At 36.5% G+C, this 12867-nt stretch overlaps 1 protein-coding gene across 3 annotated transcripts in view; it reads right to left on the bottom strand.

Annotated features, from left to right (window-relative positions):
* ME1 (malic enzyme 1) overlaps positions 1-12867 on the bottom strand; it is a 115325-nt gene that overhangs the window by 72619 nt on the left and 29839 nt on the right. For all 3 annotated transcript variants that reach the window (XM_034408890.3, XM_060689143.2, XM_060689142.2), the window contains one exon: positions 2655-2730. In XM_034408890.3, the coding sequence (XP_034264781.2) occupies positions 2655-2730 (76 nt within the window). The remainder of the gene's footprint in view (positions 1-2654; positions 2731-12867) is intronic.

Here is a 12867-nt window from a genome sequence, read left to right on the forward strand (position 1 = left end):
CCAAATTGGTCTTGGACAAGAAGAATATGTTCAATTAACATGGATAAAATTTTTAGAGGTGTTCTAGTAATCACATTATTTCTAGGAATTTTTTCTTTCTTTATTGCCATGTTTATCATTTTTGAGGTGGCGTCAATCCTTTAATATTGTTGGGTTTATTTATATTTAATTGGTCAGCTAAGCACAATGAAATACAATACATACTGATAAATGACAGGGAATTGCAACTGGTTTAGAATATTGTTATTAGGCTACTAGTAAGTACAAAGTACAGTCATGGTGTTAGTATGTCAGATTTTAGGCACAATTTAATGTATTGGTATAGACCTCTGAAATCCTAAGTGGCTTAGATCCTCATTGTCTAAGAGAATGCCCATCCCAATAGTATGGATATATTAATCTGAAGGAAGAGCCCTTCTAAAGAGACCCTGCCATCTACAACTCATCTATCTCACAGATGGAAGAAGGTCTTCTCCCGCATTATTCCTGGACTGTGGAATTGCAAACTGCAAACATCTCCATTTTAGAAGATCTGTCAAGGCACATGCCTTTTGCCAGGTTTTTAAAGTTAATTACTATTAGCATTGGGTTTAATTTTTTTTTAATTGTTTGCATTTCACATTTTACTGAATATTAGCCACCTGAATAGTACAGCAGAATATAATCATATAAGTAAACAAGCAAATATGATGGAGGAGATGAAGACATACATAATGCAGATGTGCAGATAAGAAGACCCTAGAAATCCCATTCAATAGAGTTTCCCTGCTGCTGCTTTAAAAATATGTGTAGAATAGTGCAAATAAGAAAATTGTTTAAATTGCAGATAAGTCATATTCATGAATCATCCTGCCAAATCAGCTGCTATTTACAGAATTTTTTTTAAAGCAGATAGCACTTCCAAAGTTCTTAGAGAAAGAATCTCAGCAACCCGAAGTTTCTGTGCCAGGTATTTTTCACTGCAGTTTCAACATTTATAAACAAAAATAATCTGTTTCTGGTTTTTCTGTGCTAATCCTTTGAGAATACAACCATTGTTGCTTAAGAAACAGGTATTCAATACTACATTCCACAATGATTACATATTTCTGTCCTGGCCCCAAAAGAAAATATCTGTAAACTGGTGAGTGGGGTAAAATCCATCGGTTATTGTCACAGCTACTTCCCAATTGACATAATAGGGAAGGATCTGGCAATGGTGTAGAAGCAACTGGCAAACCACCTGCTCTACCAACCCTGCATGCCTTTATAGATAGCACATATACCTGAAAGGGCAGCCAAGATCTAGAGAAGATTATACATTCCACTGTAGAGATGGTGCATACCAAGTATCCAAATAATTTCAGTGCTCCCATTCAGAGCTCACTGAATCAAAGGGAAATCTTTAATAAGCTGACAATGCTGTTCTCACATGAAATGTGGATTTAATCATATTAGCCTGCTATTTTCATAAAAGTCAAAAGGGAAAAAAAACAATGCATTCTCTTAGAAATATAAAATTAATAAACAATGCTGGTCACATTATTGCTTAGCAAACATATTTATAGAAAAAGCTAAGTAGGCCATACTGGCAGAATTTTAAGAGTTATAAAGGTAAGGGTTTTTTTTGTAAAAAGTTTCTTTTTATTTTTTTACACATACACACACACAAACATACAATGTATTTTTGCTGAACAGAGTATTTGGCCGGTTAACAAATTTAAACAGTTTTTGATCCTTACAACTAAGATTACAATTTCTATACCTCCTTTTTGCCATGGTATTTATTTTCATCTATTTTTTACCCATATTATCCTTCATTTTCATCTCTAATTTTAACCAAAACTCCAATTTTCCCTTCTATTCTATATTAAACCCCTTCTCATTGTCATCTATTTTTATATCCATCATCAGAATAATTAATTTTGTGATGTTACAATTGTTCAATTCTTATAGGAATAGTGAACCCACTTGTTTTATAATTTACATTTTCCTAAGTAATACAGTCCAACATTTTAATATAATCAATTACTTATGTAAATATCTTTTCCATTTATATATTCAAACAAGAAAAAAAGAAAATAAACGTGGCTATTCCAATTAGTTCCATTTTCATACATGTATGAAGGTAAATTTTATGTAACATATTTAACACATATCCCACATCTTCCAATATGTGTTACTAGTATAAACGATGACATCAAAATGTGTGTCCTATACTAAAATATTATAAATCACATGAATAGTTTTATTCCTCATATACAGTATGTTGGAATTTTAAAAAATCCCAAAAAGCTTTTTTTTGCATAACAATTTTAACTTCAACCTTTAAAGTTATTCTTTGTAGTGTTTTTGAAGAAAAAAAGCAGGCTAAAACTATTTTAAATAAACCTCAAGGTATTTTACTATTTCAGATCCAAACTGAATAAAGGTACTTTTATTAGTTTTAATATCTAATACTATGGTCAAAGGGTTCCATGTTTGAATATTCCCTACATTTAAAAAACTCTACCATGTTAGAAAAAGTGCCAGCATGCTTTCTCTGAGACATGGTGCTAGATTAATGGAATTTTCATGGGACATTCCTATATCAAAGCAAAACCCAACACTATTGTTTATGTCAGTAATTTATAGATATGATTCTAAACATGCACATACATCTGAGAGACACCTACCTTTATATTAGTTTCAGGCCATGCTTTAAACAATGTTTCGATATGTCCTCGATCATGGGAAGTGATGAAGAGTCCTCTGTAAGGAAGTAATTCAAACTTTCAATTATTTTTAAAACATGAAGCCAGCCTTCCTTCCTTCCTTCCTTCCTTCCCTCCTTCCACCTACCTACCTACCTACAATTATATCTTAATTTGACATACAACTTTCACTATTAATTTAATATATTGCTTAGTGTTTATAGTTTTGTTAGTGATTTGCACTGTATTAACCAATCACATTTAGCTTATAATGCAATGACACTTAAGTTTTGTTTAGAAAAGGTGTATTAAATATTTTACAGTATACCTTGGAAGATACCAGCCTTTTCCTCTATTTAATCACCCATTTTTTTTTAAAAAAATCTTTCATTTCATCTATTAATTCTTGTTCTTTTTCATTCAGTTTTTCTGTATTTCAAGGACAATGTTCTGTATGCCATGCTAATCACCAAATGAGCTTTTGGCCACTCATGGCTTTGATCAATTAAAGCTTTCATACAATGTTTTTAGTAAGCTAGAGAAGAAATAGACTAGGCTACTAGCTTTAGTTGTATCGGTAGCAACAATATGCACAGTATCAGACAGTTCACACATATTTTGAAATGATTCCCACCAGCATAACAAAAGCCCAATTTACCCAAAGGATGCTCATTCTGTTCTAGGCATACTAAATTCCCTAATCTAAAGACAAGTTTATGTGGAAACCAACTCTTGCCTAAATCCTATCATGGAGGCTTCTGCAGTGTAACAACATACTCAGGATGGATAAGTAGAGGATGATTACAATTCTGAAATGAAGGGATTTTAACATTTTACCTCAAACCTGTTCATTTAAAAGTCTAAATACATAAAACGCACCACTTAACACCATCCTCAAGAATTGCCTACTTACATACCAGTGCTGGCAATGTATTTGTGAGCTGAACGGTGAACTACATGCAACGCTATTGAAGTGTATTTATTGTATTTACTGTGGGCAGCTCACAAGAAAGGAGAAGGGGGAATAAATGTAACAAATATATGGCAAGATGACAGAAACTGGACTGGTATGGAAAAAATAAACACCCACACACAGTGCAAAGGAGATTTTATTATCCCTCATTAAAGGCCTGAGATGACAACTAAGTCTTTAAGCCCCTTCAAAACAGCGGGAGGTGGGGGGCTATCAGGTTTTCTGGTACAATCTCAGGATTGTACCAGGGGCCAGTCACTACCATAGAGAAGATGTGCTTCCAGGGAACCAATAGATCACATTATTTATCTAAAGAAACCCAAAATGTGCCAACTTTGCTAGATCAAACTGGGCAGGATGGAGGATACTATGGGACTAAGGCAGAATCTCAGTTAACCAAGTTCAAATCAGTTAGACCCCATCCTGATTTAATGAACATGAATTCTAGAAAAATCATTTTCCAACATTATAAACTAAGATTAGAAAGACCGGCGTGGAAGATTCAATAAATGTTATACATATGCACATAGAGGCAGTTGGGAGCATTTTGTGAGTGTGGAAAATGATACGATTGGTTTAATGGTTCAAAAAAAGCTGTGGCCTAAGTACAGTCACATATTCCAAAGCAGTTCTTTAAAAAAAAAAAAAAAATTGAACAGCTTTAATTATAATTACCAGTCTTGACATCAGTTTGAATTTTCTGGCTGGCCCTATAATATGATCAACTGCAGAGAGGGAGATGCAAACTACTTTTAGAATCAGCAAGTCAGAAACAGAATCTCCAAACCAAATTTGGCTATCTTTGGGCACTGATGACATATTTAAGATAGTTAAAGTGTATATTCCCATGGTATCCCGTTAAGCAGTTTTCTATAACAGCCTAAAAGTCATAGGACTAAAGATATGTCATTCCTAAATTGTTAGAACATGAGATATTTACAATATGGTTTTAAAAAATTCCTTACATTTTTTTTAAGGATTAAAGATCAAGCTTGCCGTGACTTTTGGATATTTAACTTAAATTACTAACATTAAATTATTAAGCTTGTCATTTTTAAAAGATGTTGCAAAATATAAACACAATCTAGGTTGCCCTGTCCTGCTTGGGGTACTTTGTTCAAGGAAAGTCAAATGTAAAATAAATCCTTATAGTAATAGGTACTCTATTTTATGAGAAAAGGGTCAAAATAACATGGATCATTTATCCTGGGAAGAGACTCCAAAGTTAATTATATTGTGCAATTCACAGAGGGATTAAAATACTTTAATCAGGATATTCCATGGATGTTTCATGGAAAAAAATATTAATTTGGATACCAACATTAAAAAAAATGTAGTTTTAAAATAATTCCTTAAAAATGGCTACAAGGTTCCCAATTGAAAAATAGTATTCAATTTTTGCATTCAGAAGCTGGAGGATTCAATTTCAAATATATTCAAAAACACTTGAACTAGTAGTACCAAATTATTTCTTGCTTCTATGTTAAGATTGTTCTAATGGAAAAATAAGAACATGACAGAAGAGAAGTAAACATATATACATACACATACATACATACATACATACATACATACATACATACATACACGTCTTCTCAAGTTTTCGCGGATGTGTGTATATAAAAAGTTAAAATTTCGGGTGTTTTCCCACGTCATTAAAAGTCTGTTAGTTAAAATGCTTAAAATCTTAAAATCCTGGCTAAAATCCCAGCTCAAAATCCTCTAAAATACTAACAAAACACTTTGTAAGGTTTTTTAAAACTTTGGCTAAAATCCTAACCAATGCCTAGCAGATGAGGCACATGTACAAACAGAGCTTCAGACTCTCACAGAGGTATTAATGGCAAATGGGTTCCACGAAAATAAAATTAGAAGTATAATTCGGCAAGGGACATTAGGACAGAGCGAAACCCAAGAAGAAGAACAGAATATGGGAAAAGCCATCCTGCCCTATATAAAAGGGACCACTGATAAAATTGGTAAAATACTACAGAAACAAAAAATAAAAACAGTGTTCCGCACAGATAGAAAAATATCGATGATATTGAGAAACCCCAAGGATAAAATTGAGCTGGAAAATCAAGGGGTATACGAAGTGCCATGTGCCTCCTGTCAGTCATCTTATATTGGACAGACGAACAGATGAATAAGTGTGCGTTTAGAAGAACACAAAAATGCAGTGAAAAAGGAAGAACAAACTTCTTCTTTGGTACAACACATGAAGGCCACCGGACATAATATCGACTTCAACAATACTAGAACAGTGGTGAAAGAGGAACATCTTAATAAGAGAATAATTAGGGAGGCTATCGAAATTGAAAACAGGCCGCAGAATATGAATAGACGAGATAACGCTTCTAGGTTATCAAGTATTTGGAGATCTGCACTGAGGGAAACTCGAGTCTTAACATCAGAGGATAGGCAGAGATCCCAACAGGCAACCACTGGTGTTGTAATGCCTGCCAGAATCCTTCCCTCTTTGCAGTTGACAGTTAGTAATAGAGAACCGGAGAAAGCTGGGCCTTTAACATGCAGTCAGGCTGCAGCTAGGATAATGAAGCAGGAGGAAAAATGGCTGCCCTCCAATCAGGACACAGAGTTGCAGGCTAACCAGCATATGTCAGCAGCAGCGATCAGAGAAAAGAGACAACTCCGACCTCGCAGCATACCCACAGCTTCTAAACTGAAAGTAGGGGCCCGATGATGACAAGTTAAAGACCTTGTCGAAATGTTGCCAAAAAAACCTTTAAAGTGTTGGTTAGGATTTTAGCCAAAGTTTTAAAAGACCTTACAAAGTGTTTTATCAGGATTTTAGAGGATTTTGAGCTGGGATTTTAGCCAGGATTTTAAGATTTTAAGCATTTTAACTAACAGACTTTTAATGACGCGGGAAAACACCCGAGATTTTAACTTTTTACATATTTCTCTTCAGCCAGGTTCTTCCTACGTAAACCAAGATTTTTATGCAGCCCTAGTTCAGTGAAATCACAATCCACTAGTTTCTAGGCTTTTTTTCTGGCAGCCAGCAAACACTCTGCTGCCCATTGGGAGACTACCCAATGCTACCCATTGTTTGCTGGCTGCCAGAAAAAAAGCCTAGAAACTAGTGGATTGTGATTTCACTGAACTAGGGCTGCATAAAAATCTTGGTTTACGTAGGAAGAACCTGGCTAAAGAGAAATACACATAAAGCCTACAAAAAAGAAAGAAAACATATATATATACACACACAAAACACACACACACACACACACACACACACACACACACACACACACGTATAACTAAAAGAAATAAATGGTTGTTATTCTGACCTCCAAATTAAACATCAATTGTAGCAGCTCTTGAGAAATAATTCCACAAGATTTCTGGAAAATTGTGCAGTATATACATCAAATCTCCACATCTGCTTCTAAGAAGTAATCTGAACCAGAAAAGTCTGTTTCCTACATTGTTTAACATCTACTGTAGATGAAACTATTGGGTGAGGTCATTCATTGATTCAGAGTGATGTGTCATCAATGTGAAAATGATACCGAGTTATATCTCTCTGTCCCTAACCAGGATGTAGTGGAATTTCTGACATGGTGCCTGAAGATATTTAGGTTCTGGGTGGGACTGAACTCTAACCAAATGAAAACGGCTGTGGAGTCAAAAGCCAACTGAGTCTGAAATTAATTCATCTATAGTTCCGGATGAACTCATCCTGCTCTGAACAAATCTGGTTTATAGGGGTGGAAAGGGCTCTTTCATAGCTCCTACTTGAATGTAAATGGAGGTTGTGTTGAAGAGAGCCTTTGCACAGCTACATGTGATGTGCCAAACATAGCCACATTCCTGGATTAGGAGATCTGTGCATGGTTATTCATGACGGTGTCAGCTCATGGTGGGACTTCTGCAATTTGCTATACATGAGGCTTGCTAGAAGGCCATCTCAAGAAGCTGCAGATGGTCCAGCATGCAGCAGTGTAGGTAGATTCCAGATACAGGTAATCCTCGATTTACGACCACAATTCAGCCCAAAATTTATGTTGCTAAATGAAACAGCTGTGACTTTTGCCCCATTTTCCAATCTTTCTCACCACCGTTGTTAAATTAGTAACACAGTTTGTTAAGTGAATCTGGCTCCCCCGTTGACTTTGCTTGTCAGAAGGTCACAAAAGGTGATGACATGACCCCAGGACACTGCAACCGTCATAAATATGAACCAGTGGCAAAGCATCTGAATTTTGATCACGTGACCATGGGGATGGCTGCAACAGTCATAAGGGTGAAAAACAGTCATAAATCACTTTTTTCAGTGCCATTGTAACTTCAAACGGTCACTAAATGAACTGTTGTAAGTTGAAGACCACCTGTACTTTATCTTTGGGACGTTATCCTGCTGGTCTGATGCTGGATGCATTTCACAATGTTGGTTGCCACCTTTAAAGCCTCTATGGCTCAGGGCCTGAATACCTACAGTATAAATCCGCATCTCATTTGTTGCACCTATATCTAGCAAATGAGTTAGTCTTGAGTTAGTCTCAGTCTGTTTCAAATGTTAATCATTCTGTTTTATTTCACAATATCCTTCAGTGTTTGACAGACTCCATTTATATACAGGAGAAAATAATTAAAATATGAATTATTCCTGTTGACAGATAAACATGAATGCTAGTTGGGATCAACTATGGAAACCACAAGAAACATTAGATGAAAAGGCTCTATTGGATCATAATGGGTCAGCTAATGGGGGAAACAACTGTCTTCCAGGAACTCTGAAGAGAAGGGTTAAGGGCTATTTAGAGAAGCTGCAGGAACAAGTGCTGACAAGATTTGGAGACTGGCCCAAAATACTATGCCCTTGTGTGACTACAGAGATTTATTGGAAATCTTCCAAGCAACTAGAACCTGAGCAATTCCTGGCATCGAAGGTTTGAAAATGTGCTGACATCTGAATTTAAGACTCAAAGCTAAGGATGTTACTGGAAAGCTAAAGAAGGAGAGCTAAAGTTTATTCAGACGAATAAAGAAGGGACAAAACAGGAGCTAAATTCAGGAAGAACAATATTTCAGCAAAGTGAATTGCAATGCAACAATGAGCAATGATGCCCTCAAACTTATCATTGGATGAAGAGGCATAAGAAAAAACAAAAACTATCTGGCATTTTCCATCTGCCAGAGGTCAAGAACCATTGGATGTTTAGTAGTAAAGTATTTTTAGTAGTAAAGTATTTTGTATTGTGGCTTGTGTTTTTATTATTGTGAGCCGCCGTGAGTCCATTGGGAGATAGGGCAGCATATAAGCCGAATAAACAAATAAAATAAAATAAAATAAAATAAAATAAAATAAAATAAAATAAAATAAAATAAAATAAAATAAAATAAAATAAAATAAAATAAAAATTATTATTATTATTATTATTATTATTATTATTATTATTATTATTATTATGTTAATCTTTAGTGAGATTCACAGCCTTTGAGGCTGGTTAATAGCTCAGCAGCTCGAATCCTAACCATGGACCTAGGAACTGTTAAGGTACCGTCGGAGGATGTAAGCTGTTCCGAGTAAGGTGGTTTTTTGTAGAGTCAAAATGTTCAAGTCAGGCAAATTTAGAATTTCTAAATAGTGGGGTAGCCCTTTGGGTATTGCTCCAAGGGCTCCAATTACAATCGGGACAACACACGATTTCTTTTTCCACAGTCGCTCAACTTCAATTTGCAAATCCCGGTACTTTGTGATTTTTTCTTGCTGCTTATCTTCAATCCGTGCATCACCAGGTATTGCAATGTCAATGAACCATACTTTTTTCTTTTCAACTATTGTTATGTCAGGTGTGTTGTGGACCAAGTGCCTGTCAGTCTGAATCCTAAAGTCCCACAAGATCTTGAGTTTCTCATTCTCTAAAACTTTCTCAACCTGATATTCCCGTGGTTTTTGCTATACTCAAATCCAAACTTCTGGCACAATTTCCAGTGAATGATCTTAGCAACCCGGTCGTGGCGTTGTAGGTATTATTATTATTATTATTGTTGTTGTTGTTGTTGTTGTTATTATTATTATTATTATTATTATTATTATTATTATTTTATTTCTATACCTCCCCTCTCCCGAAGGACTCAGGGCGGTGTACATCCTATTAAAACAAAAAATATACAAATATCAAAATTTAAAATTATTAAAAATATTACACAATTTTGGCCCAGATTAAAAACCCCAATTTAAAACTCCCAATTTAAAATAATTACATAATTAGCCCTGCCTGGCAAAACAGTAGGGTCTTAAGGGCACAGCGAAACACACGGAGATCGGAGATCTTGCGTATTTCCAGGGGCAGTTCGTTCCAAAGGGCAGGAGCTCGCACAGAGAAGGCTCTCCCCCTGGGTGTCACCAGCCGACATTGCTTGGCCGACGGCACCCTGAGGAGTCCCTCTCTGTGTGAGCGGACTGGCCGGTGGGAGGCTATTGGTGGCAGAAGTCGGTCTCGCAAGTACCTGGGTCCTAAGCCATGGAGCGTTTTAAAGGTGGTAACCAACATCTTGAATCACACCCGGAAGACTACTGGGAGCCAGTGCAGCTTGCACAGGAGAGGTGTCACATGGGCGCAACGAGTCGCGTCCATAACCACCCACGCGGCAGCATTCTGGACCTGTTGGAGCCTCCGAGTGCTCTTCAAGGGGAGCCCCATAGAGAGCATTACAGTAGTCCAGTCGTGAGGTGACAAGGACATGAGTGACCGTGCGCAAGGCATCCCGATCCAGAAAGGGCCGCAACTGGCATACCAGGTGAACCTGATAAAAAGCCCCCCTGGCCACTGCCGTCATATGCTCTTCTAAAGACAGCTGTGCATCCAGGAGGACACCCAGATTGCGAGCCCTCTCTGTGGGAGGCAAAAATTCACCCCCAATAGTCAGCGATGGCACCAGTTGACTATACCGGGATGCCGGGAGCCACAGCCACTTGGTCTTGGAAGGGTTGAGCCTGACCCTTCAGTAAAAGTCTGCCATTTCTTAGCTGCTTTAAAGATTTCATAAGAAAGCAATGATAAAAGAAAGGTGATAATTTTTAAAAATACATACAAATTTTAAAAAAACAGCTTTACACTATAGAAGGAAATGATTATATGGTGTAATAACAATATATCATAATTTCTTTTTACACAATATATCATAATTTCTTTTTACACATACAAATAATAAAACACATGAAAATTAAATCAGAATTTTAAGAGGCTGTAAATCTTAAGACTATGAAAGATGCAAACATATTTAATTTGAATTGCCATGAATAGTCTCCAATAATTCCAGCTAAAACATTTTCGGTGCCAAAAGTTAAGCATATGTATAACTGTTCAGTGAACTACAAATTGTCAAACTTTACTCTATCAAACAAAAAAAAAAATTTGTTATGACTGAAGCAAACCCTACTAAAGCCAGACAGTCTCTACAAAAAAGAAAAACTATAAAATGTTACTAGCTGTGGATGTATTTCCAAGAAGCGTATTGATAAATATGAAATCAATACTTTATTCTAAAATGAGAAGTCATTATATTAACAAGTTCCAGCCCTGTATTCCCATTAAAACTTAGAAAACAGCAGGATATTGGTACTATCCAATTAGAATCAGAATTCACTTTGAAATGCAACATTGTCCAAGAATGCTAACATGATGACTACAGTATGTTCTACATCTTGCACCCAAGATGTCTGTATTTCAAAGCCCGTATGAAATAAACTGTGAATGGTTACATACTTTACAGAGACAGTAATGGCTAAACAAAGAATGGGTTACTGACAGAAAACAGTAATATCTGACAAAAGGATAATGGCGAGACTAGCTCACACTGATGAAAGGCAGAGTATGGTAGAACACAGAGAAGCAATTGTAAATTGCTTCTCTGTGTTGCAATTGTAACACTCATAAAATACTTCATTTTCCTTTTAAGCCTAGGATAAGCAACAAGAACTCTCCAGCTTCATTTCTCTTCCCCAGGTTTGTGCTTATATTTTCATGGTGGTTTTTTTAAAGATGAAGACTTAAAAGAAACAAATAAACAAAAATAAAACTTAATGGAAACTCAACCCATCTATTTTGGGGCAAATAAAAGCCAGAATACCTCCACTCACATACCATTTATCTGTCTTGGGGGACATCACTGAATCACTGCCAATGGGATGCCTACAGATTCTTATGCCTCCCCCTTCAAAAGACCCTCTGAAACAGAAACAACCACAGCCATTGACCAACAAAAATTGTCTATGCTCATATTGAAGCCCAAGGAAACTTTCCAAATGATCTCTTTAAGAGTAACCCATCTATATGTACAAACTAGGCAGTGCCAAGTTAAGTAGACAACAGAATATTTAGGAAAAAACAACAAATTAAAATATACAAATATGTTTTATTTGTATGCAAATATGTCTTTGACACAAATATGCAAAGAAGAGCAACTAAAACAATTAAAAGGCCTGGATTCTAAAACATATACAGAACGGTTGCAGGATTTGAGTTTGGCCAGCGTAGAGAAAAAAAAAAGACTAGGAGGGACATGATAGCAGTATTTCAGTATTTGGGAGTCTGCCACAAAGAGGAGGGGGTCGACTTATTTTCCAAAGTACCAGAGGGCAGGACAGGAAACAATGGACGGAAATTAATTAAGGAGAGAAGCAACCGGGAATTAAGAAGAAACTTCCTAACAATGGGAACAATTAACCAGTGGAACAACTTGCCATCAGAAGTTGTGAGTGCTTTATCTCTGGAGGTTGTTAAGAGACTGGACAGCCAGCTGTCTGAAATGGTATAGGGCAGTGGAGGTATTCAGCCGGCACTATCCGGTTCGAACAAACCGGTAGTGGTGTCGGCAGGTGCACACGCTTACATTTGCGAACCGGTAGCAAAGGTAAGTGAATACCCCCCCCCCCAGTATAGGGTCTCCTGCTTGAGCAGGGGGTTGGACTAGAAGACTTCCAAGGTCCCTTCTAGCTTTATTCTGATTGATAGATTGATTTTGGAGTCCAGATGTTGGTAGCTCATGTAAGGCCTCCACTGCCTTCATAGAAACTAACCTAGCACAAATATTTATATGCTGGATTCACACATTTTGATGAACTATACTCCATTAGCATTTTGGTTAGACTAGCATACTATCCAGCTCACTGTGATATGTTCAGTAAGCAAAATCTGAAAACAAGGACATCTTTTAAACTAATAAGAACAGTCACGAAAATATAAGATT

Source organism: Pantherophis guttatus, chromosome 1, assembly GCF_059756535.1.
Source record: "Pantherophis guttatus breed Tessera chromosome 1, ASM5975653v1, whole genome shotgun sequence".
Lineage (NCBI taxonomy): Eukaryota > Metazoa > Chordata > Lepidosauria > Squamata > Colubridae > Pantherophis > Pantherophis guttatus.